The sequence below is a fragment of the Mus caroli genome, chromosome 14 (genome assembly GCF_900094665.2).
Source record: "Mus caroli chromosome 14, CAROLI_EIJ_v1.1, whole genome shotgun sequence".
Lineage (NCBI taxonomy): Eukaryota > Metazoa > Chordata > Mammalia > Rodentia > Muridae > Mus > Mus caroli.
In genome coordinates this window covers 51,469,218-51,495,945 of record NC_034583.1, presented here as the reverse complement: position 1 = coordinate 51,495,945, position 26,728 = coordinate 51,469,218, and the positions used below count along the sequence as shown (strand labels likewise).

Genomic DNA, 26,728 nt, shown 5'->3' with positions numbered 1-26,728 from the left:
GGTGGGTGGTGGTGTCAATCTCTAAATCTAAAAGTATTTGGCCAAAAACCTGTCGCACAAATAGGGATCAGTCAGCCTGCAGGTTCTCTGCTACGGAAGCAGACATGGAGGGCCCAAGGACTCTTTAACTGCAGCTGCTCTGTGCAGGGTCAGCTGCCTAGCAGAGTCTATCAGCTGCATGACCTTAGTATAAAAGTGTCTCTGACTACTGCCAAGCATCCCCTGGGTAAAGAAATCACTGGGTTCAATGGAACAAATCCTTACCATGAATCCTTTCATTGTCCTGTAGTAGGAATCCAACAACAGTGAGCCGAGCGAGCACACTTGGGAGGTCCTGTCCCACCCATCCGAACAGTGGACCAACACACTTGCATTTTCAACCACTATTGCCTGGGAGGAAATGACACGCTTAGATTCTTGCAAAATTCCCTTTACATAAATCAATAAGGCTCTGTACTAAAACCCACACCAGAAGACACACATCATAAAGAAGACCCGGCCCGCAATAACACTGTTGCTATAGCAAAACTAAAACACACAACAAAGACAAAACAAGCAAACAAAATGTTGTTTGTAAGTGGTTGGGGACTGTAAACCTCCATCTTAGGTACCACTTCAAACTGATGTGAACCCCATTAAAGAGGCAAAGAACAAAAAAAGTTGTCTGAGCAGAACCAAGACTTACCAAGGCCAAGTCCATTCCTTCCCCAACCATTACAAACCTGAACCAACGAGAGATAGTTACTTTGGCTAAGAAGATTGCAGCATCCAAAACAGCCTTGATATGGCGAAGCCATCCTGAACTCTCCAAACCAGAGTAGAAATCATTGACAGAAAGCCCCTTGCTGCCATTCACTGTGAAATAGAGAAGGTTTCAATTAGAAGGCGGCTGGAGTGCCCACTCTTCCTTCCCACATCTGTCTTGCAGTGATCTTGGGGAGTGAACTGGGGAAAATGTGTATCAATTAAATGTGCTACGACAAGCTGAATAAAGCTCCTGTCATTCCTTAGGCTTAAAATAAATGTTCATCTGCCTTTGTAAAAGGTAGCACAGATGTTTAAATTCTCTTGCTATATACATATACACACACACACATACACACATATGAATGACATCATGAAGAGTGCAGTGACCACTCAATGATCTCTACCAACAGTGACCATTAGAACTGCAGACAGGGCATCTGGGGACCCCCCCCCCACAATGTGCCTATGCTGAAGTGAGATGTAAGAATAAAGAATGACTGGATGACAATAGAAGATCTCCTCGCTGGCTGTATTTGTGCACACTGTAATCCCTGCACCTGAGAAGCTGAAGCAAGAGGATCAGTAATTAAAGGCAAGCCTTGGCTTCAGAGGAAGTTTGAGGATACCTTCGGTGACACTTTGTCTCAAAAAAGGAAAGAGAGAGGAGAGGGAAGGAAGGATGGGAAGAGGTAGGGGGACTGTTCTATTGGTTTTAGTACTGACTACATGCTAAACGTAATACTTTTAGTATGTCACATTAATGTCAATTCCACATTCTCTTTACTCTGAGTGTGACTGACAGAACAGTCAAAGCCCTATGTGACAGTCACTGTACTTCCATTGCACAAAGCTCTCTAAAAGGTGTACAATAATCATACCTTCTAGTAATTTCTGAAGGCTGGATCTCATGACATGAATATTTTCTATTCCAACGAATTGAAATCTAATATTAGAATAGTTGTCTTCATTTTCATAACCTTTTCCAGCTGCTCTGTTAGCCATTGCATTGAGCTAAAATTCAAAAATTTAGAAATTTACAAATTATTTTTATCTTTAATTTATCAAAATGTCATAAAAACACTAAGTCACACTTTATAGGCTGGACAACATTTAAAGAAACTCATCAAAAGTGAATAAGCTACTATCTTTTACTAAGCAAACTAGCCACTCCCAGAAGGGCAGTGTGCAGGGAACTGTGGTTGCTACACAGAGAAAACCTAGTCAAACAAGACTCAAAATTCCAAAAGATAATTCAAGTCCTTTCTCATCAGCTTTTCACATTTCTGTGACGTCTCAAAGTTAAAAAGGAATGTTTCCTTATAAATCTGGATTTGGAGGTGGGCAGAGCTGGGAAGCTCAGTTTACAGAATCAGTCTGTGAGGTCAAACCACGGGGCCCTGAGAGCCAGAGCTGAACCACAGTCTACACCACCAAGCCCATCCATGGAGACCCAGACTGTCTCACAGCTCTGTGTGTACAGCATCATCCACCAGCCTAGCACAGCTCCAAGAACTGTGCCTAACAGAAAATGCTCTCCAGAGGGGAACAGACACTGATCTGAGACACCCTTAAGATTTGGCTTGCTGGCTTCTTGCATGTAGTACGTTACTATAATTATTATTCTTTTCATATGAGTGAGTGTGGATAAAGAAAATGATCCATGGGTGGAAGTAGCTTTTTATTCAGTGAATGGACCTTTGGTTGGTAGCACGTACAGGTGAATTATACCTGCTGGCTCAACAGTTACCCACCCTGAAATAAAATTTGAAGTAAAATTAAAAATGTGTCCACATTACTACTATTTAATTTTAAACTTAGAATAGTAAGTGAAAAATATTTCTGTATCAATGACAATTATGTAAATTAAAAACTATTAAGTCTTGAGCTACAATCACAGTCAGATACGATCACCTCTTACATACAATATCACCTAAAAAAGGATCATTAGCTTATAAGCCTCTAGTAACAAGAGAACACAACTTTTCTTAGGAGACATTACCAACTTTTGAGTCTTAGATTATCAATAGCAAGTCCTAAGTTTTGATGCTTTCTAATTTGCTCGAGTTATTCTCATCGTCTGTGTTCTCCAGTCTTTTGTGAGACCGCACAGTGATGGCCATCACTCTGCAACAGCTTTGGTCCCTCTCACAGTACTGCCTACAAGCGGTCTACAGTGCTCACTCGCTTTCTCTCATCGCTTTCTCTTATTTTCTCATCATTCCAGATTTTTGAAGAAATCCTCACTATAATTCTGCCAATGTCCTTTTGTGTATCCCACCAGCTCTGCATGCGATGCTATAATAAAAATCAAAATAAAGTTAGCTCTCACCGTTGAAGATTGTAATTACTCTAATTTCAGGGTCCTATGTGAATCAGCTGTTTACTGTGCATATAAAAAGAAGTACGGATTCTGGTTTGGTCTCAATGATAAGAATTCAGCCTTGTGCCACAGACACCAGGAGAACAGCGATTTCCTGTTCATTACAATTCTCTAATTCAGTTTCCTCATGCAGTAACTGTTCCCTCTTTTGTTTAAATCTTTCACTTTATGGCCAAATTACTTTAACACAAAGTGTTTTGTTAACTAACAGCTTTATTAATGAAGACTAGTAAGGTGGGTGCAGTGGTGCCTGCCTATAATTCCAGCATTTGGGAGGCAGAGGCAGAGGATCAGGATTAGCTACATAGTACAAATGCTACATGAGATCCTGTCACAAAGAAACTAAGTATCAACAACAAAAAGGAAAGTAAGGGAGAGAGAGGAGGGATTAGGAATTTCTAAGTATTTACATCACACACTATCTAGTCCTTCTTCACAATAGCATAAGACTTAATACATCCTCAAGAGTTCCATATGTGGCAGGGTGTGGTGGCTCACATCTTTAATTCCAGCACTTTGGAGGCAGAGACAGGAGGATTTTGAATTCTAGGCCAGCCTAGTCCACAGTGAGTTTCACATCAGCCAGAGCTATACAGTGAAGCCATCATGAAAAACCAAGCCAAACCAAACCAAACAATAACAAAAAAGAAAACATAGCTCCATTTGTCCATTTGTGTGTGTGTTATAAATATATATCTATACATACACAAATCTATACATACACACACATATGCATAAATATATGTACATATTATCAGGAGACAGAACAAATTATGACCTAGGGCATTGAGAACTTTAGTATCCCTCAAAGAACAGATTTTCTTTATAGCATTAGCCTTGGTTAATTTAAAACTACAATTCAAATATGTTCTTTTTGGGCAAATATATTTATTCCCATTAATTAAAGACATGAAACAATAAAGATAACTGACTGCAAAGTACTGGATACATACCTTGGGCCTGGTATCCACAACATACATGTACCGGTTTCCTGGGTTGGCTTTACTAATGGCTTGAAGCAAATGCTCATCCTCTAGGCACCTGGCACTGAAGCCTGACAACGGCTGACTACATCGACAAATGGCAGCCTAATTTCAAAAAGACAAAAAACAGATTTTATAAAAAGACTCTAAAGGCTTTTTGAAAAAAGACTCAAAAGTATTACAGTCAAACACACAATCTATTTAAAAGTCAGAAATAAATTTAGACAGTATTAACTTTTAAAAAATTATTTGATTTAAATACTTCTCAAAATCTAGATGCTGCCTATATTTCCTGTGGGGGTTACATCAAAATGGCTCACACAGACTCATAGAGAGTGGCAGTATTGAAGGTGTGGCCTTGTTGGATTAGCTGTAGCCTTGTCGTAGGAATTGTATCACATGAGGTATTTCAGAAGCTCAAGCCAGGTCGTCTTTCTGCCTGCTGATCCAGATATAGAATTCTCAGCTATTTCTCCCACATCGTATCTGCCTGCATACAGCCATGCTTCCTGCCATGGCAATAATGAACTAAACCTTTGGACATGTAAGCCAGCCATAGTAAAGTATTTTCCTTCATAAGAGTTCCTGTGGTCACAGTATCTATTCATAGCAATAAAACCTTAAGACACTTCCCAATATTTTATTCTAAGAAAACTAAATGTTTCTTTACCTAGTTTGTGTACACACACACATACACACACACACACACACACACGCACAATCAAAAATAAATTAAGGATATTGTGGCCCTAAGGAGTACCACTTGGTTAGCTGTCTATCAAGGAGCAGACGCTAAGGAAACATCTGCATTCCAGGTTTTTAATGAGCTACAAGGTTCTTTCAGCTCAAGTTCAAGTAAAGAAAATGGGCTAACAGTACATATAGAATAAGAAATTTTAAGATTTTTATTTATGAGTGCATACCTATGCAAGTGCTTGCCACTTGTATGTAAGTCCCCTCAGAGGCCACAAGGGAGTATTTAATGCCTTGGAGCTGGAATTACAGGCAATTGTGATCTAATGGACATGGTTGCTGGGAACTAAACTCAAGTCCTTTGGAAGAGCAGGAAGCACTCTTAACCCCTGCACCATTTCTCTTTCCCTTACCAGGAACTTTTCATCTTGACCAGAAGAGATGGTCTGACAGGTGAGAGCACCCACTGCTCTTCCAGAGGGCAGCACCTGCATGGAGGCTCACAATCTTTTGTAACTCTAGTTTCAGGGGATCCTGTAAGCACCAGGCATATGCATAGTACACAAACATTCAAGCAAAGCACCTATATGTGTGTGCTGGTTTCAATATGCTTGGCCCATAGGGAATGGTACTGTTAGGAGATGTGGCCTTGTTGGAGGAAGTGAGTCACACTGTGGGGTGACAGGTGGGCTTTGAAGCTCTCCTCAGTGTGGAAGAGTCAGCTTTCTCCTGGCTACAGTCAGATCAAGATGTAGAACTCTCAGCTCTTCCCATGCCATTCCTGGCTGGAAGCTGCCATGCTCCTGCCTATATGATAATGGATGCAATCTCTGAACCTATAAGCCAGTCCCAATTAAATGTTGTCCTTTATAGAGTTACCTTGGTGTCTCTTCACCAAAATACCTAGGCTACATACTGAAATTCTTCACTAAAGCCTCTTGGGTCAGGTCTACACAGTTTGAACTAAGACAAAGTGTAAAATAAAAATTAAAAAGTAAACTTACAGCTCAAATTTTATTTCCCTACTAAAAGTCACTTTTTATAAAGTGAGACATAAAGATTTGAAAAGATAATTTAAGGCATACTCAGGAACAGAGGTAGGTGGATTTATGTGAGTTTGAGGCCATATTGGTTTACAGAGTGGGTTCAAGGACAGTCAGGGCTACAAAGAGAAACCCTGTCTTGGAACCCTGCCCTGCCCTACCTTGACAGAAAAAAAAAGTAAATGATTTAGAAGTATATACCCATCTGTAATCTTACCCATGTTACCTCCAACTTAACTCTACAGAAATATTCTAATAGCGTATCATCGAGACAAAGTGTTACAAGTATAAGTGTTTGAATATTTTATATGCACACACAAAATACAATCTCAAAAATTACAATGGCAGAAGAAAATGATGACCATTGTGTTGCTTTTAGAGTTCAAGAGTTCTCTCTCCTGTTTTCTGTAAATGTTTTTAGTCAGTTTTTTATTGTTGGATGTGGCCTCTTAGTTCTTTGAGCATAAGCAGGGTTTGGGTTGTTGCTGTAAAGGAATCCTATGCTCCACACTCCTTGTACACTTATCTTTTGTTTACTAAGTCAACCACAAGTATTTTCCAGCCTACCTTTCCAATAAAGAGTGTAATCTAACAAGGTGTGTCAAAGGTGACCAGGTTGTTACACCCTAGGACTTAAGGTACTAGCATTAGACTTCTGTTTAAAACTTACCTGACCTAGGTTCTAACAAACGTAAGACATATAGAACCACCATGACAAGCATCAACAAAGAAACTCCAACAACAGTACCGTGACATTTGGGGGCAACAGCAGCCTGAGAACTGCTCTGACAGAGGAAGTGCCTGCTACAGAAAGGAGCTGGGAGAATCTAGCTGAAAGGTCAGAGCGCATGAGCTGGCACCTGCACGGAAGCAGGGTGTGGCTGATCACATAAAGATGAGCTGTGACCTCCAGATTCTTTCTCACTGAGCACTTAGTCTACAAAGAGGATTAGATATGGTCTACCCAGCAGTGTGTGAGTTCTGACTGTTACATCACACCAAGTCCTTCTGCTGATACACTAGCATAAGCACAGCCTCGGTGAGGAAGCCGAATGCACAGCAAAAACATTTAAAACTGCAAAGGCATACAACGTCAGTCATGCAAACTTCCAAACAGCAAAACATGAGGAGAGGGAGACACAGCCACACAGAATTCCTACCAAAAAAAAAAAAAAAAAATAGCATTTGAAATGTAAATGAAGAAAATATCTAATAAAAATTGAAAAAAAATGTCATTTGATATAACAGAAAGTCATGAACCTTAAAAAAAAAAAAAATCTGCATGAGAGTTAGTGACTCCAAATCAGAGAACAGCAGGAAATTGACTAGAGAAATTTAGTAGAGAAAGAACCCTTAAATGTCACAGTCTCAGAAATAAAGAATCTGAGAGTTGAATGAGAAATAGAATTAAGGAACTCTTCCAGAAAACAGACTTGAAGGCTACATAGGAAGTCTGTCTATTTATACAAGCTAAAAAAGAAAAACTACAAAGAAAACCAACAGAGAAAAGAATGGCTGCAGAACCTGAGTTTCTGGGCTGTCTGTAAATGACATACTGAGGCAGAGCACCGTGAAATTCCAGAATCCAAGGAAAAAGAAAAATCTTCCGGGTGGGGTGGGGAGTTAGGAATGTGTTTAAAAATCAGTTTACAAAGTTGGCCCGCCTCCTCCACCTTCTCATTGCAAAGTCCTTTCCACGTGAGGCCTGCTGACAGAGCCCTGGGTTCTCTTCCTGCTTTCAGCGCTTGCCTGGGCACAAGCAAGCTATCCGATTTCTCTAAGTACACGCAGGACTAAAGGAAGCCTGAAGAAAAGAAACAGAACCTATCTATTCACTGGTCCCATTATTAAGGAATTTCTGGGAAAGGCAGGAAAGGAGCACTTCAGGGTAATTTTGTTTTAAAAACTCCAGAAACGATAGGGAAAAGCCAGCATGTCTCTGTTACCAACATTACAACAGCAAACCTGTGAAGTGAAAATTAATATTTATATTTACTGGCAGCTGTGATGGCATGTGCCTTTAACCCCAGGGTTGAGGAGGCAGAGACAGGCAGATCCCATAAACTCAAGGCCAGTCTGGTCTACATAGTATGCAATGGGGCATCTAGAGCTACATAGTGAGATCTTATCTCAAAAACAAAACAGTGTTCACCCAGAAGCTTAGAGCAGAACTTCAGTTCACCGAGTTTATAAAGCAGAGAAGGTTCCTACCTCAGTGCCCTGCCGGCAGTAGGATAAGACCGGAAGTCTGCCCTTGCTCCGGAAGTTGGAACTGCCCACGATCACCGGCCGGCTAGCTGTCCGAGGAACATACAGCTCTCTGGGATAAGTCTCACAGACCTGCGAATATCAAATGAAAATACTTCAATCAGAAAATGTGAGGCTGGTGAAGCAGGTGGATTAACTGCAGATCTTCACCCCTCCTCTCTTCCTCCAAATCCAATCCCCCAGTCTCATCCCCAGCTCTGTAGCAGACCTGCTGTGGTCTTTCCTTTCTGCCCCAACTCCCAGGAGTCTAAGCAGATCCTAGTGGAACCCCGAATGCCCCCTCCTAGCCCACCCTCATTGCAAAAGTGTCCGACCCCAATACCCAGAAACACATTTTTACCTGTAACCCCCAGTAGCCACACCAATCATGACCAGAGTATTTCCTATCAAGCACTACACAACCACCACACTTTCCCTAGGAGCCAGAGAAACCAAGGGACAAACACCCAACAAAGACAAGTCCAGATGTCTGCACCTAAAATTACAATCTCCCAATGCCATATCCCCAGACACCAGCATGAAAGCACAGGAACAGCCAAGACAATGTGTCTCCCTTAGAGCCAGCAGCCCTGCTACAGCAGGCGCTGAGGATCCCATCATAGCTGAAGCACAAGAAAAAAGACCTTAAAACAGCCTCTAATAAGGCCTTTAACAAGGAAATACATTCCTTAAAGAAGTTTATGGAATACCTGCTAGACTGTGGTGGTGCACACCTTTAATTCCAGCACTTGGGAGGCAGAAGCTGGTGGATTTCTGAGTTTGAGGCAAGCCTGGTCTACAGAGTGAGTTCCAGGACAGCCAGGACTACACAGAGAAACCCTGTCTCGAAAAACAAAAACAAAAACAAAAAATATAAAAGAAAAAAGAAATCTATGAAAACACAAACAGTTAAAGACCTGAATGTGGAAAAAGAATTAATAAGGAAAACCGAAACTCAGAGAAGTGTGGAAATGACAGATTTAGAAACTTGAACAGGAAGCTTCACCAACAGAATACAAGATATGGAAGAGAGAACCACTGACCCTGGAAACACGAGAGAAGAAAAAGTCTAAAGAAACTTCTGGCATAAGACATTCAGGAAACCTGGAACACCATGAAAAGATCAAATTGAACAAAATAGGAAAAAGGAAGGAGATGAAACACAGACAAAGGGCACAGAAAATACTTTCAACTAACTCAGAGGAAAATCTCCCGAACTCAATGGAGATGCCTGTCAAAGCCAGAACACCAAATAGGCGACTAGAAAAGAAAGTTCCTCAGCACAAAATAATCAAAACACTGAATGTACAGAGCAAAGAAAAAATTAAAAGCTGGCAGGGAAAATGAGCGAGTAACATATAAAGGCAGACGTAGTAAAGTGGCACCTGACTTCTCAAGGGAGACTCTGAAAGCTACCTGGACAGATGTGCTGCAGACACTAAGAGACCAGAGATGCCAGCCCAGACTTGTATACCCGGAAGAATTTTCAGTCACCATAGATAGATAAATTAAGATATTTCATCATAAAACCAAATGTAAGCGATATTTATCTACAAATCCAGCCCTACAGAAGATGCTAGAATGAAAACTCCAACCTAAAGAGGCTAACCACACCTCCAAAGACACAGGGGATATATAATCCTAGACCAACAAAGTCAACAGGGGAAATGTGCGTGCACACACACACAGACACACACACACACACACACACACACACACACTACCACCACCACCAAAATAAAAGGAAACCACCATCATTAGTCATTGATCTCTCTCAACATCAATGGTCTCAGTCCTCTATAAAAGCACACAGATGAACAATAGAGATTCGAAACCAGGATCCATCTTTCTGCTGTATCCAAAAAGACACCTTAACATCAAGGATCTATTACTTCAGGGTAAAAAACTGGAAAAGCTATTTCAAGCAAATGCACCTAAGAAGCAAGTGGGTGTAGCCATTTTAGTATCTGACAAAACAGACTTCAAACCAAAACTAGTCAGAAGACTAGGGAAGGACAGGACAGCCTCATCCAAGGAAAAATCCACCAGAGGACTTGACATTCCTAACATCTGTGCACCAAACACAAGGGCACCCAAGTTCATAAGAGAAACACTACTATATCTTAATCACATATTGACCCTCACACACTGATAGTGGGAAATTTCAATACCCCACTCTCACCAACAGACAGGTTATCCAGACAAAAACTAAACAAAGAAATACTGGAACGAATGGACATATATGTAAATGGATCAAAGAGTTATTTACAGAACATTTCACCCAAACACAAAAGAATATACCGTCTTCCCAGCACTTCACAGACCTTTCTCCAAAATTGACTATATACTCAGACACAAAGCAAGTCTCAACAATATAGGAAAACTGAAATAACACCCTGTATCCTATCAGACCACCATGGATTAAAGCTGAATTTCAACAACAGAAAGCCTACAAAATCATGGAAACTGAACAACTCTTTGCTGAATGTAAAATGAGTCAAGAAGAAAAAATTAAAGACTTTCTAGAATTGAATAAAATGAAAATACAACATACCTAAACTTAGGGGACACAATGAAGGAGGTTCTAAGAGGTAAATGCATAGCACTAAGTGCCTACATACAAAAAGGAAAAAAAAACCTGGAGAGATAATGAGGCAAGAACACCAAACAAACAAACAAACAAAAAGGACACCTTTAAAACACTGACAGCAGTGAGAGCCGCACGCTGCTCTACAGATTGCTGACCACTGCCCTACACTGCTCTCAGGACTGTCCTCTGACCTGCTGTAGAGGCTGTTTGCTTACCTTGTACTCTCGGTTGGCATCCGACAGTTGCCAGTTTGCATTGGGCACTCCCATCCTCTCATACTCCGCAGCAAGGTCAATAAGCTGCCAACCATTCAGTCGTTCAGTATCATTTTGCTTGGGATTATAAGAGAAGGCATAGAGATCTTCATATTTTGCTGCAAAGTAGTAAAAGTCAATACAATGAAATTTACAAGATAAAATGAATTTTCAGGGCTTACCCCTCCTTTTTTCTTTAAAGTCTTCAAAGAAGTGGCTAAGACATGAACATACCTGAATCTAAATCTTACAACAAATGACTATAGTTAAACACACGTGTATGGACCTAAGATCTATGTTATAGCAAAAAGTACCTTAAAAGTTAGATCTTCTACTGTGTGCCTTTCCTTTTTCTTCAATATTACATTTTAAAAACACAGACACTTCTTATTCATCCTTTTCCACAAACACACCACAAAACAAATAAAATGACTAAAAACTAGAAATGGCCAGGTGTAGTCCATGTCTAAAGCCCCAGCATTCACAAGTCCAAGGCAGAAGGACTGTGTTTGAGACTAGCCTATATAGTGGAGCACATCAAAGAAAAAGAGAGGGAGGGATTAAATAATAATAAACAAAACAGGGATGGCAAAGAGAGCATGGAACTGCATCATACGTTCTTTTTAAGTTAATTTAATGTGTGTGGCTGTTTATCCTGCATGCATGTCTGAGCAACACATTTGGTCCTAGTGCCTGTGCAGGCCAGAAGAGAACACTGGATCCTCTGAAACTAGAACTATAGATGGTTATGAATTACCTTGGGGATGCTGGGAATCAACCCTGGTCCTCTGAAAGAGCAGACAATACTCTTAATTATCGAACTGTCTTCTCCAGCCCCAGAATCACCCATTCTTATAGGTCAGTATGGACCCTAGCCAGCAAGGACATTGGCACATAACCGTCTTTGCTATATACCTTGGTTCAACCTAGGACAATGGAATGTATGAGACTCTATGTCCTCAGAGAGAACATGGACCTACTCCTAGATCACGCATGTGGGCCTCCATCTGAATTGCTCACTGAAATCCAGGCCAACAAGTAATCCAAGTTATGTCTGGGTTTATGGAAGCCTTCAGATGCCCAAGCCTGGGTAATGGAAGATCCACTTTTAGGGCTTCTATCCCTCCCAACCCTCCATCTACTAAAACAGGATTCTCTTGTCTCCTGATGCGTCTACCACCTTTGCTACTGCTACTACAGGACCATGACTGTCTACGGCTTTTCACTTAGTAATACCTCTTCCATTAATAGAGAAAACACAAATTAAAAAGAAAGTAAGGAACTAGGGAGATAGACTGATCAGGAAAGTGCTTCCTGTAAAAACATAAGGACCAGAGTTTGGTCCTCAGCATCCAAGTAAAAGGTCAGCTGTGAGAGCACATGGCTGTGATCCCAGTGCTGGGGAGATGGAAGCAGGTGGCTCCCTCAGGCTCACAGCCAGCCAGTCTCACCTAAACTGCCTCAAACAATGAAGTAGATAGTTCCTAAGTAAAGACACTGAATCCTGACCTCCATACATACAGACACACACACGTGCTTCCATATCTGCACAAACACAAACATATACACAATGTGCTACTTATCAATCTAAGGCTGTATTATAAATACCTTTCCTTACATTATTTCTTTATTGAAGAATCTTACAGTTCAAAGCATTAGATTCTATTATTTCTAAACCACTGTGGAGGATTTCTATGCCACTGAGGGGTTTGACTGTACCTATGAAGCTAACTATAACTGAAGGGTAAAATTAAGACACCTTAAAGCATCCTGGAAAACCCATCTTGATTGAGTGAGTATGAGAGCTGTGCTCTCTAAGAACAATACCTTGTTTTGATAGTTGCAGCAGAGAGTTATAAATATCATGGCAATCTCTTTCCCTGGGAACAATGAAATGCACAATCCTGAAGTTCTTGCACTGAATCACAAGTGGGCATCCAGAAGTGGTCAGAGCAAGTTTCTCCACAGAGGCAATATGGTGGTGTAGTATCTACAGCATAAATAGACACCCAGTCACCAACACACAAACACTGGTATTTATTCTTCTCTAGACTGCATACATGTTAATGCTCAAAGCATCAGATGTTAGGTGCTATCACATTTAACACAATGCAATGCCTGAATCAAGAATATGTTGTCATTTCTTTTCCTCCACATCAATAAATGCTGGCTGAGCAAGGGGGCAGAGTGTAGCAGCAGAACCAAAGTGGTAAGGTTCCCACCCCGGAATCTGGAGTATGCCACCTGATTTCCTAGTGTAGAGTGTAATTTGCATTTTATTTATTTATCATTTGTTTCTCTTGCATAGGATGTGATCTCCAGAAGAACATTGGCTATTGTCTCCAAAATACCTAGTATTGGAGGTATGAAAACAGAGCAGGTACTCAGCCAGGATCTGCTGAAGGAATGAGGACTAGGGAAGAAGACAAGACAGCAGGTAGCCATGACAACCTTCAAGAACAAGTTGAGAGGATCGGTAATCCTGTGTACCAACACATCTAAGATGCTGCTGTTAACAAAGAAGCGAGGCACGTAAGTGCAGTCCATATGTCAAAAGAGCAGGACACACAGAGCAACAGTGGTCCCCATATACAAAGCTTTATCGTGAAAGAAGCAGTCAAAAAATAGTACCTAACTCCATGTCATGCCATACACTAGGTCTCTTCCAGGTGGCTTAAGAACTGCCAGGTGGGAATAAAACTTAAGAGCTTCTGACGAAGAAAACACAGAGGGAACTTCCTTACAGTGACACACAGGAAGATTTCTTAACTGTACCACACATAAAAACATAAAAGAAAAAACTGAAAAGAATCTGTGTTAAAAATGTAAACTTTAATGAAAAGACATGTACATAAAAGTATACAAAAGACTGGCTATTACTGAGACAAACCAATGATAACACACAAACTCATAAAGCGACGAAACCCAGAACTCTTATAAAATCAGAAGACAGGGCTGGGAATATCACTCAGCCAAACCTGTCCCTAGCACAAAAAGTCAAAACAATTTTTACAAGTCAATAAATAGAAATAAAAAGAACAGATAATTCAACAGAAAGAAAACCTATAAACCCAAACCTGTGCAGGGATGACTACCCTGTCCTCAGCAAGGTGAGAGTTAGCTGCTCATGTGAATTAGACAGATAGGCAGGTCTGTAGCTAGATCTACAGACCCATCTGTACAGTGGCCATGCCAGTGTTGATGAGAAAACAGGAAAACATGACACTCCACTAAGAGGAATAGCCTGGAACAACCATTTGAAAGAACAATCTGAAAGTTTGAACATGCATTTTTATAAGACCTAGCCATGTCTTCTTACTCCTAGGAAATGCCCAAGAGAAACACAAGAGAAACACCGGAACGTATATAGAAATGCCTCACGAGATGTTTGTGGAGTTGACCCTTCAACATCACAGGATTTGGGGGCATCAATATCTTTATCCCAGTTAAAAAACAGAAAAACAAAACAAAAAACCCAAGCTTAACTTAGCCCTCCTCCCCACTTCACTGCTAATAATCTATGGACTGCAAATATTTCCAGAATAAATCATTAATAATTTTATGTTATACATTAGACACAGTGAACATATGAGAGGTCCCCAGGATGTCACTTTTTATTACACTATGCAATTTCCTGGAGAAACAATCAGGGTCTGCTCGTGATCTGATGAGCAGTAGCCCACAGCATTTTAAGCAGATTCTTGCAGAGGTGATCTTGCTACAATAATACCAGAAGTGGCTACAAAATGAATTCTGTAGTATAGCATGTAGTATGCTAACTCCCAATGGTACCATCGACACCTTGTGTCTATACGTGTAAATATTGATAAATCGTGTAACAATTTGATTTTGTAATAATGACAAAAATGACCATACATTTAATGTATCCATGACATATTTAACTTTTTCTTAATTTATGCACTACTCCTATGCTATATGATTTACCTGTTAAGTTTAGTTTTTAAATTGTAATCTACAAAATAGAAAAGGAAAGAGCTGGAGTTCTGGCTCAGGAGTTTTAAGCATGTACTGGTCCTGCAGAGGGCCTGAGTTCAGTTCCCTGCACCCACATCAAGTGTCTCACAATCACCTGTAACTCCAGTTTCAGAGATCTGATGCTCTCTTCTGTACTTCAAGGGCACCAGAATTCATATATACCCCGACACAGAAATACACCCATATACATAAAAACAATAAATCTTAAAAACAAAAAAAGAAAACAACTCAGCCAATGAATGGACCTATACAGTTCAAACCTACCATGTTATTGAAACATCCACTGCATGTTAGCTGCACACGTACACATACACATTACATACAAGTATGCCTGTAAGGCAGTATTTGGACATATATACAAAATATTTGCATAAGTATAGTGCAATGTTTAAGGTTACAAAAAAAATTCCCTACCTGTAATTTGGCATTAAAAGGCTATGGAATATATTATACAATCCATACAATTGCTAATATGTACAAATGTTACCTTGACTTTTTTAAAAAAAAACTTTTAAAGGAACAAAGAGACATTGTCTAAATTTTTCCAGAGTTTTAAAAAGTCTGGTATTCTATATAACTTCATATTACAAATGATATAAATTATTCATAGAAGAGAAGAGTCACTTAAAAAACAAACAAACAAAAAAATGTAACTGATCTCTGATGCCTGTAATCCCAGCTCTCCAGAAGATAAAGGAAGTTCAAAGCCTGCCTGGGATATATAGCAAGGTCTTGTCCAAAACAAAAACAACAAAGACAAAAACCTAACAAAAAACTGGTTGAGATAAATAACCAGAGATTTAATAACCAGCCTACTGTTATTGCAAAAGTAGACCGTCCACCTTACCCAGGTTTCTTTTTGCTGAGCGTCAATAAATAGTAGGTGTGTGGCCGTAAGATACAGTGTTCCTGTCAGTGACTTGTTGTTGGTACTAAACCGGTCAAGTAACTTTACTTGTTCAACCTGAGAAAGAAAAAAAAATGTTATTTTTCATATCAAAATTAGGGTATTTTTTATTTCTGTTGCTGTGCTAAAGCATTCTGACCAAAAGCATCTTAGGGGAGGAACAGCTTTATCTGGCTTATCCTTCCAGGTCACAGTCCATCATTGAGGGAAGTCAGGGCAGAAACCCGAAGCAGAAACCACCGAGGAGCACTGCTTGCTGGCTCACTCTGTGGACTCCTTTCGTGATCATAGGCTCGTGCTTGGAGTGCTTGCTTACACAGCCCAGTATCATCTGCCCAAGGAATGGTGCTGCCCAGTGTACAGGGCGTCAATCATTATCAGTTAACAATCAAGACAACCCCTCACAAACAGACCCACAGGTCAACCTAATCTAGGCAATTCCTCACTTGAGGTTTCTCCTTTCAGATAACCCTAAACTGAGTTAAGTGGACAATTAAGGCTAGTCATGACAGTAGTATAATTATTTTTTTCTAATCCCAGGAACTACATGCATCATTATCATATTCTTCCCCTTTTTTTGTCCCTCAAACACAAGAAGTTGCTTCATATTCAGTAAAGTATCTTCTGTCTCTTGATGGAACACATACACACAGATATTTAGAATCTAATATAACCTACAGAAGATTTTAAGAAACACCAACACTGTACAAGGATCAAGAAATGCAGTGTGAGCCAAGATCTTTTCACACCTAAGAGCCCATTTTATAAAGAGAGCTCCTATAGTATCTGTTGGGTAGCAGTTTCCATACTTAAGGAAAGCTCCTTAATCAGGAAGGTAAACAACTCAAAATGCCTTCAGGAAGTCCCTGAAACTGACCAGATTCTCTACAGCTCCCTCCCAAAGTAGACAGTAAAGCTGCTGAGAGGCATCTGCAAACTGCACAGATTCTGAGACCAGATCCACACAACCTGGAAGAAGTAGAAAACAGAAGCAGCTGACCTACCTAGAAAAGGTTTAGAGCAATTAATTCACTTAAATGGGACACTCTCCAACCTGTTGCGCTGCCTGCAGGCTGTGCAGTGAGTTCCAAGTTCCCAGCTTTGTGCAATGTAATGAGTCCTGGGGTGGGCTTTGGTGATGCAGCTGTCTTGGAGTCATGTGTGATTTTATAAGTAACCCCTCACCCATATTCCTGTAACTCCTATAAAATGCATGGTTCACCAAGTTGGACTTTGGTTACATTTACACTGTGTTCTGTTGCGGGCTCCTTATCTGGAGTGAGCAGAGATGTGTGTAGTGACTCCTCAAGTTCTGTTATACAATACTATCCAATTTTATCTTAAGTGGAAATTCAAGTAATCACGTAAAGTTCTAGAAGTACACTACTGAGAAAATTAACTCAGAAAACAGTTTGTAAACTCCAGCTTATGGCCTATATTCCCCTCGCTGCTGTACCAAACACAGCAGCTGTGCAGCTAGCTCTGACTCTTGTTCTACAAGGCGGTCCTCTGCTCAGCCCAGTGGCAAGCCTGCTCCTGGACTCACTGATGCCCTACCTTCCAAGGTAAATCTTACTTAGTTAATTTGTTACTTATATCACTTTGTCTCTTTCTTTGCCAAGTTCCCTGGCACAAAGTATCCTAAGTTTCATTGGTCTCCTATAGTGCCTACCATGGTAAGAACACATAATTGTAACAGTATTAATGTACACACACACACACACACACACACACACACACAGAGCTGCCATAGAAGTGCAGAATGGGATCAGTACAAGTCAGGAGACTACAGCTTTAAAATTTAGTATCATTCATCTTATAGAAAAGAAAAGGAAAACAAAAACAAATGCTATTTATTAATGTAGTTTTTAATGTACACTGACATCACAGGAGGTTGTGGACAGTTCTTTAAATTGTGTACATTTTCAAATCAGAGCTCACTATTGTATCATTAATTCTTTCTTCTTCTCCTTCTCCTCTTCCTCCTCTCCCTCTTCCTCCTCCCCCTCCCTCTCTTCTTCCTCCTCTTTCTTCTCATCCTCATCCTCCTCTTCCTCCTCTTCCACCTCTTCCCCTTCTTCGTTTTTGGTTTTTCTAGACAGGCTTTCTCTGTGTACCCCTAACTGGTCCTAGAATTTGATCTTTAGACCAGGCTGGCCTTGAACTCAGAGATCTGCCTGACTTCTTCCCCAGTGCTAAGATTAAAAGCATGCACAACCTCACCTGGCTTTTATCATTAATTCTATACTTTCCAGATATATTTATTTTTGTCTAAACAGCTAAAGAAGAAAATACTACCATTATGAAATGATTATTCCCAAAGTAATCAATAGCCACCACTTAAGACCAGCTTCTCACCCTTCTTCATTCCCTATTTCTTACTACCATGGTGCGAATTCTCGATTGTAACATCATTGTTTAAGTAAGTTAAAACTTTAAAAATGCAGTATAAGATTTTATTTGCATGGCTAAGATAATCAATTTAGTAAATTTAGATAATAAATTTACTTCCCACTGGAAACTCAGAAATATGGTCTGACATACAGCTCAGGACTGCCAGTGGATCTGGTATGTAACAAGTGTTCATTTTTACATCAACATCAAGAACACAGGAGAGCCTGGTGTGGTTGTGCATTGGGAAGGTGTGGAAAGAGAATCATGGGTTCAAGGCCAATGACAAGGGATGGAGGTGGGGGCAGGGGAGGAGTAGGAAAGCTTTCTGCTCCCTAAAGGTACCTTTTGAAGGTCAACATTTATTTCAATGTTTAGGGCCACTTCTTCCTCAAGTTAATATATATATATATATATATATATATATATATACACACACACACACACACACACACATATGGCTTCATTTAGCTACACGGAAAATTGGAACTTCAATTTAAATATATTTAAAGATAAACAGGACCAACTACTTACTCTGCAATTGTCCAGAATTGTCAACACCACACCCGGCTCCCCTGTGTTCTTGATGTCAATGTAAAATGATCACTGTTAAATGTCAGATCCACTGTCAGACCTGAGCTGTATGTTAGACCATATTTCTGAGTTTCCAGTGTAAAGTATCTATACTAAAGTTTTTGTCTTAACTATGCAAATAAAATCTTCTATTTTATATTACGTTTCATTTTTAGTTACATTGGCTGGAAAGGGGCACAGCCAAGCAGTGACAATGACCAGAACACAACAGGCACTCTGACCTGACTTCCTTTAAGAAGAACAGCAGTGACCATGCATGGAGCTAAGTGTTATGGGAAAGTACCAAGACCACTGGGAAGATCAATGATTTGTAGGACTTCAAAGAGCGCCTCAGAAAAGTTAAAAAGGGGTTTCCAGGGTGGGGCTATGAACAAACAGGAAGTCAGCTTTAAGGGAAGTCCGAGAGAAGCTTCTTGGTTTGTAAATCCCTAAAAGACAGTAAATTCGTCTCACCCAGCCTCAAATGGAGGGACTGGTTTTCTGTAAGGTACAATTACTTACAAAGCTCTTTGGTATGGGAGACAATCTCACAGCTTTCATTCCAGTCCTCCTGGTCCTTCACAGCTCTGTTTTCCCAGTACATACTATGTCCTATGCTGCACTGGTCTCCTGCAGTGCCCGAGGCAGGGAAGTACAGCATATGTCTCTACCAAAACTAGTGCACATCGAGAGCCAGTCTCAAAAATAGGAAACAAGACAGGAAGGCATCTTACACACCAGATGGAGATTCATCCGCTACTCTCTATTGCTTTTGCTCAAGGGTCTACTCCCCTTTGGGGTGAAGTGTCAGGGAGGTCATTCTGCCAGGTAGCCCAGGAGGCCTTGGACATTTTCAGCCTCTTGCTGCAGCCTCCTGTGACTGGGATGGAGGCATGACAGGCAGGCCTCACCTTGGGCAGCTAAGGCTCCATTCTCTATATGCATCTTATTTACTATCATTACTTCAGCCTTTTGCTAATGATCCCCGGAATCTGACTGAACTCTGAGTTCTTAATGTCTGCTATCCATGTAAGAATATTTCCTGACATAGTATTATGATGAATGCCTGACATAAATTATTAATTTTCATTTTCACAGCCCCAGTAGCACTTATAACCTAAAGACAACTAGACACTACATAGAATCAGGACAGGAGTTCCAACCTTGTGTGGTCTGATTCCCAACTGACCACTTAGCCAGGTATTATGCTATCTGCACTTGAACATCTTAAGAGTTACAACGTGCTCATTTCCCTCCTTCCTCTCATTTTGCATTTTATATGTGACTTATGTCATACCATCCCACATTAAGTCGCCAGCACTGGAAATCATCCTACTGACTTCTTGACTCAACTACTCAGCTACTTCAAGCTCTGCTCCTTCCACCAAAATCAGAGTACTCAGTATGCTAAAACAAAAGCCTGTTCAAGGGTCTGTTTCTCCCGCTAAAAACTATACATACCTCAGGACAGCACTGTCTCTGTTTTCCTTTCTGAGTCCCTCCTGGTGGCGAGAATCATGTTTGATACAATGGAGGTTTACTCACTCCAGATGAACTGCCATGGAGAACTTACTTCTCGTAATGGAAAACAAGTGGAAGATGCCCAGTATGCCAGTGGTCCTTTGCTGACGTCATTAAAGGGATTTATAAAATAGGACTCTTCTTTATCTCATTATTCCGTTATTTTCCCAAGCTGCCTTTACCTTCTACAGTGGCTGAGCAGGAAATATTCATTCAAGAATCCATGGATGAGCCATAAAGTAAAAATAAATAGAAAAACTACTAGGCTACAGATTGTTGAACTTACTCTCCTGTCTGTCTGTCCATCTGTCTATCCACCTATTTACTTTGGTAATACAGTTCTTACTGGGAAGTCTAATTCTCTGTCCTCTATTACACAGAGAAAATTCTGTTTTAGAGTACTCTAGAATACTTTACAAGTGTTTTCTCCAAGCACTATGGGATTCTTATGGGTCTACATCAAGGTAAAAATTTCAGTTGAAAATGATGTAATGATCTATATGTGCATTTCCTGACCTCAAAGTTAGATCTTTAAATTTGGTTGGCTCTGTTCAAGATTCAAGGTCCAGTTGTTCATTGGAATAACCTTCCAAACTGCAAAGGTGCCAGTGCCCAGCCTCACCCCGACTCTACCATGTGATGGAGGAGCAGGACCAAGACAGTATTTCAGAAGCTCTGCCCATTCTTACTCAGCAACTGTCCTTCTACTCTGCAGTCTGGATTCTCCACTGCTCCTCCTCAACTCGCACTGCTCGTTCCCTGTCTGCCTTTACACTAGTGCCCTAAATACTTAAGGCTCAGCATGGCTAAGTCTCCCACTGTTTAAATGGTTTTATTATAATGTTGGTCCTTTAAACAAGGACCCACAGACATGCACACTCACTCCAAGTCCTTGAACATGTACATAAATACACAGTATTAAGAAAAGGGTAACTTAAGGTTAACCTATTTGGTCTCATTCCATTGTCTTTTAAATAAAAGCAACTACTCCTAAGAGAGGAACAGATTAGATAACGAATGCCAAGTGTTGTATGTACCCTTTGTGCCCTATAAACAGAAGCAACGAGATCCTGAAATAAACTAAATAAATGTTTTCAAAAATTACTGCAGTTATCTGGTAAGGCAGCTAGGGGCTGCTAGTCCTCATTTTAACTAAGTTCAAAGTGAGAAAGGAGCTGGGCGGTGGTGGCGCACGCCTTTAGTCCCAGCACTTGGGAGGCAGAGGCAGGTGGATTTCTGAGTTCGAGGACAGCCTGGTCTACAGAGTGAGTTCCAGGACAGCCAGGGCTATATAGAGAAACCCTGTCTCGAAAAACACCACCACCACCACCACCAACAACAACAACAAAAAAGTGAGAAAGGAAAAGTGTATGTGGTATTTAAAAACTAATTTCAGGGGGCTGGCGAGATGGCTCAGTGGGTAAGAGCACTGACTGCTCTTCCAAAGGTCCTGAGTTCAATCCCAGCAACCACATGGTGGCTCACAACCACCCATAATGAAATCTGATGCCCTTTTCTGGTGCCTCTGAAGTCAGCTACAGTATACTAATAAATAAATCTTTGGGCTGTAGTGAGCAGGGACTGAGTGAGCAGAGTTGACTGGAGCTGACCGAAGCAAGTGGGGGCCTACCAGAGCGAGCAGAGGTCCTAAAAATTCAATTCCCAACAACCACATGAAGGCTCACAACCATCTATACAGCTACAGAGTACTCATATACATAAATTAAAATAAATAAATCTTTAAAAAAAACCAAAAAACCAATTTCAATAGCCAGCAAGATGGCTCAGCAAGTTAAGATCTACCCAAGCCTGACCACTAAGCCAATTCCTAGACCCACACATGGTGGAAGGAGTGAACAGACACAAAGCTGTCCTTTGACCTTCACACACATGCCATGCATAGCACACGTGTGCCCCAGCACTTATCCCTCAACCCACCCTGCCCCACCGCCACACAAAATAAAGAAAATTTAGTACTTAATGCACTGTAAAGCTGTAAAATACCCTTTCTCTAATGCCTAGTGTTAGGCGCAAGAATTAAAGCACTCTCTTCACCGAGAGTAATACAGAGAAAACAGAATTCTTGGAGGAGACACACCTGCATTTAATCTGATGAAGGAACACAAACAGGCCTTTAAGTGCAGTAGTACTGACAGTATCAACACAGAGAAAATTCGGTTGGGCAGGTGGAACCACCGAGGAGTAAGGAAACAGTGTAGGCGTGGTTGGGAGAGATGATAGAGCCTGGAGGAAGCACCCAGAGAGGCAGCCCATGTTGTCTAATAGCAAAACTGGAGTGAGGAGAAAGAAAGAATCTGAAATGGAGGGAGACTGTCTATTCATTATTGTTGACTTGCAGACTGGGCACAGACAGGAGAAAGTGAGTCAGAAAAGCCAATCCTGAGTGCAGTTGATGGAGAGTTAATCACTACTTTAGTAAGAGCCAGGTTACATCAAACCCAGGAAATGCAATTCTGATGATCATTACACCTAACCAGCAGCTTCTACAGTGTCTCAGCATATGGACGGAGTGAATGAGAACATCAATCTGAAATTAAACCACGGCATTTACTTTCTGCTTAAAGTGCTGAAGAATGAGTAGTTTGGGAAACACATTCTGCCCTTTATTGCAAATCCTCCTCCAAAAACTTTTCTTTGCTACAATCATCGAAAAAACAAATTAAAAGCCAGACCAGGGTCCAGCAAGCAGCTCCTTCCCATTTCCCCCAGATATTTTAAGGTACCTGTTTTGGAAGTAACTACAACGATTTTAGGTCACTATTTGTGGCGCCATAAAAACAGCCTCAGGATCCTTAGAAAGCAAAAGGTAAATGGGGAAAGACAAATGGCAAAAGAATGAAAAACAATGGGGCAAGGGGAAAAAAAACTGGGAAGTGTGGTCACTCTGTTGATGGCTTACAGGAGAAATTCAAACTTAACTGATTAAGACATTAGATATGAAAAACATAGGCCATCATACTCAGAATATTAGAGTATAGAAGTTCAGACCTGTTTTTCCCTCTCTTCAACCAACTTCTGTGATCAAGAACAGCACTTCCTCCATAGCTACGTCATGCTGTGGGCTGTGGCTTCTGCGCAGAAAGCACAGTCAGCTACTGGGGACACTGCTCCCCGTCGCTAGCCACGGATCTCCTGAGACTTTCAGAGCCTTCTACAGACATCTCTGAGAAGAACTAGCTGTGGAAAAGGAAGAGGACCTTCCACTGTGAGGCAGACAGTGAGTGAGGGCAGTGGCTCTTCTATCCTGTATCCTCAGCTTGGATGACACCTGGCAGCATACATTATTAGTGAAGCAATTACGGACTTTTTAAAGAAGGAAAGGAGTATTACTGAATCATAAATCCAGTGGGGACTTTTCAGTTGCAGTTCACTTTGGTCTTCTGCAATGTTGAGCACCCAGCTTCCTATCTCAGAGTGAAGGCAAAGATTTAGAAAAGCAGCTAACCACTCCACAGGTTGGGCTTGGCACTTGCTGCCAAGCCCAGTGTCCTGAAGCCGACCCCAGGACCCATGTGGTAGAAAAGCCACCTTCAGAAGTCTGCCATCAGTTGCCTGTCTCCTGATTTAATATTCTGTGGGCATCTCCATTCCCACTGTGGTCCAGCGTTCTCATGAGTTCTCAGCTGCAAGGCCTGACAGGGCAGTATTCCCTCTGTGGTCCGCCCACCCCACCCCCCGGGGGCACCCCAGTGGTCTCCAGGGTCCCTGCTTGCTTTATCTGCTCTCTCAGCATGTACACCATCTAACACAGAGCAGACCCAATCCATCAACTCTATTGTCCTTTCTCTTGGCCGCAAAAGGCATTTTCTCAAAACTGTTCTTATGCTTCACTGTCATTTGCCTGGTTTCCTAGTATGCACAACAGTGCCTGGCCCAAGCAGAAGGCAGAGAGGGGCACAGTGGGCACAGAGAGGGAATTGGGGCTGGAAGAATGCTCTCTGCCCCACTGACTCTCAGCACTGTGACCTCTGCGTGCACCTTTCTGCAGGGCCTTAGGCCCTAACGTTCCTTTACTTTCCTGCGGAGTCTGGAAGTATTCTCTTACAGAAGCTCACCCCAATGAAGACTTTCGACGATTACCTGACATCCATACATGCTTCTCCTCCTCAGACGTTCCCCCAGGACAACATCCTCATGATTAGCTGGTTACCACACAAAACCTTACCACCTCGTTTCTCTCAACCATCTCTCTGTCTCCACACCTGCTCACACTGTCCTACCTTCATACTCCCATCTCTTCCCTAGATAGTTATTCTGTTAGGAGGGGAGTGTGGTAGTGAAGAGAAAGGCTTTATATCTGAAAGACCTGCAGCTCAGAACCCAACTCCTATCCGCAACCAGTAAGCCAATAATTAATTCCTAGTCAGCTAACAGAGACGGGGCAAGTTATTTAACCTTGACAAACCCAGGTTTCTCACCTTAACCTGGGGTGGTATTAACAACCAACATGCCTACTTGGGCAAGCTCAAGTATGCCGAAGAATCTAAGCTCTCGGAGGCTGGAGAACTGGCTTGGTGACTAAGAGCACTTGTTGCCCTACAGAAGATCTAGGTTTTGTTCCCAGCATCTGCATGGTGGCCCACGTTCACCCAGAACTCCAGTTCCAAGAGGTAGAATGCCTTCTTCTAACCTCTGTGGGAAACAGGCATGCAAAACGCTCATTCACATGAAAATCTTTAAAGCCAAAACTGGGGGTAGAAAGAGAGGTCACTAGTTAAAAGTATCTGTTGCTTCAGCACCCAAACAGCATCTCACAACCATTAGTAACGGCAGTTCCAGGGAATCTTGTCCTCTTTTGTCCTCCTTGGGCACCAAGCACACACATGGTGCACACACATATATGCAGGCAAAACACTCACACATAAAATGAATGAATCTAATAAAAAATAATAATAATTAAAAAAAAACAATCTTTGAGTTCTCAGGTCTGGGGAGAGAGTTCAGTGAGTAAGAACAAACACAAGGACCTAAGGTTGAATTCCCAGCATCCATGTAGCAAGCCAGCCATAGTTATATGTGCCTGTGGCCCCAACACTGGGAGAGCAAAGACAAGCGATCTAAAGAGTTCAGCCAGTCTGTCTGAAAGGTTGAGCATCTGGTTCAGTGAGAGACCCTGTTTCAAGGCAAATGTGATATAAAAATAGGATGATATAGCTAACAACTGAATGTTGGCGCTAGAGAGTTATTTAATCTCTGATAGCAGAGGCAAAGCAAATGATAACTCTAAACAATACAAAAACAAGAATATAAAACTATTACTTATGGTAAATCTAGAGAAGGGAAACCCTTTTAGTTAATGTTTTCTAAGTGAATACCAATTTCACAATTTTATTACAACTGTTCATCCTAGGAAGAGCATACCTCACCTTTGGAGTTAGACATTAGTTTAAATTCTAACAGCCACACATGGCTAACCTGACAGGTCATTCAAACTTACTAATTTCTTCCTCATCTATAAATGGAGATTCTAAAACCACTGGCAGGGTCCATTTTTAGATCACTGATGGTCCTAGTTCCGTGTCTGTTGCTGTGATAACGCTCTCTGACATAAAGCAAGGGTTCATTTGGCTTAAAATTCCAACCACCATTGTGGGGAAGTCACAGCAGGACTTTGAGAAAGCTGGTCACATCTACACCTAGAATATATGCACAAATGCCACGCCCTCGCTTTCTCTACTTTTATACATTCAGGATCCAGATCACAAAATGCTGCTGCCCACATTAGGATGGGTCTTCCCACCTCAGACAACTAAGACAAAAAGAAAAAAAAATCCCTCACAGGCCAATGTCCCTCACCGGGTCCCCCTTCCCAAGTGACTCTACCTCGTGTCAAGGTGATTATTAAAAGTAAACATCACGGTGATGGTGATGAGAGCTAGTGAAGTAACATATATGTGAAATGTGAACATTGTGAAATTATGACAGTGTTACATGACTGTGTTCCCTGACATAATTGCCTAACAGAAGGTAATCAATACTTTTCAAAGACAGCTGTTAAACATCGTTAAAAAAAAACCTCACTGAACAGTCGTACATTATCATAATCAATTAAAAATGTTTATTACTTTTACTTGCGGGCGGGGTGGGCATGCACAGGCAAGGAACCGGTGTGCAGGTGAGAGAGACTCTTTCAGAAGTTGGTTCCCTCCGTCCACCGTTCACCGTGTGGGCTCTGGAGAACCAGTTCCGATCGTCAGGCTTGGCATCAGTGAGCCGACACTGAGCCATCCTGAGAGCCCTACAAACAATTTTGCTTATACTAATTAAACCACACAGAGTTTCAAACTTTTTTTTTTTTTTTTTTTTTTTGGTTTTTCGAGACAGGGTTTCTCTGTGTAGCCCTGCCTGTCCTGGAACTCACTTTGTAGACCAGGCTGGCCTC

The 26,728-nt window shown here is 41.3% G+C and overlaps 1 protein-coding gene across 1 annotated transcript in view; it reads right to left on the bottom strand.

Annotated features, from left to right (window-relative positions):
• The window catches only part of Mtmr6 (myotubularin related protein 6), a 37,332-nt gene that overhangs the window by 8,429 nt on the left and 2,175 nt on the right, over positions 1-26,728 (bottom strand). The window contains exons 2-9 of the mRNA XM_021182178.2: positions 15,781-15,897; positions 12,765-12,927; positions 10,899-11,056; positions 8,058-8,186; positions 4,081-4,215; positions 1,626-1,758; positions 746-855; positions 265-390 (exon numbers count right to left, since the gene is read on the bottom strand). Of these exons, the coding sequence (XP_021037837.1) occupies positions 265-390; positions 746-855; positions 1,626-1,758; positions 4,081-4,215; positions 8,058-8,186; positions 10,899-11,056; positions 12,765-12,927; positions 15,781-15,897 (1,071 nt within the window). The remainder of the gene's footprint in view (positions 1-264; positions 391-745; positions 856-1,625; positions 1,759-4,080; positions 4,216-8,057; positions 8,187-10,898; positions 11,057-12,764; positions 12,928-15,780; positions 15,898-26,728) is intronic.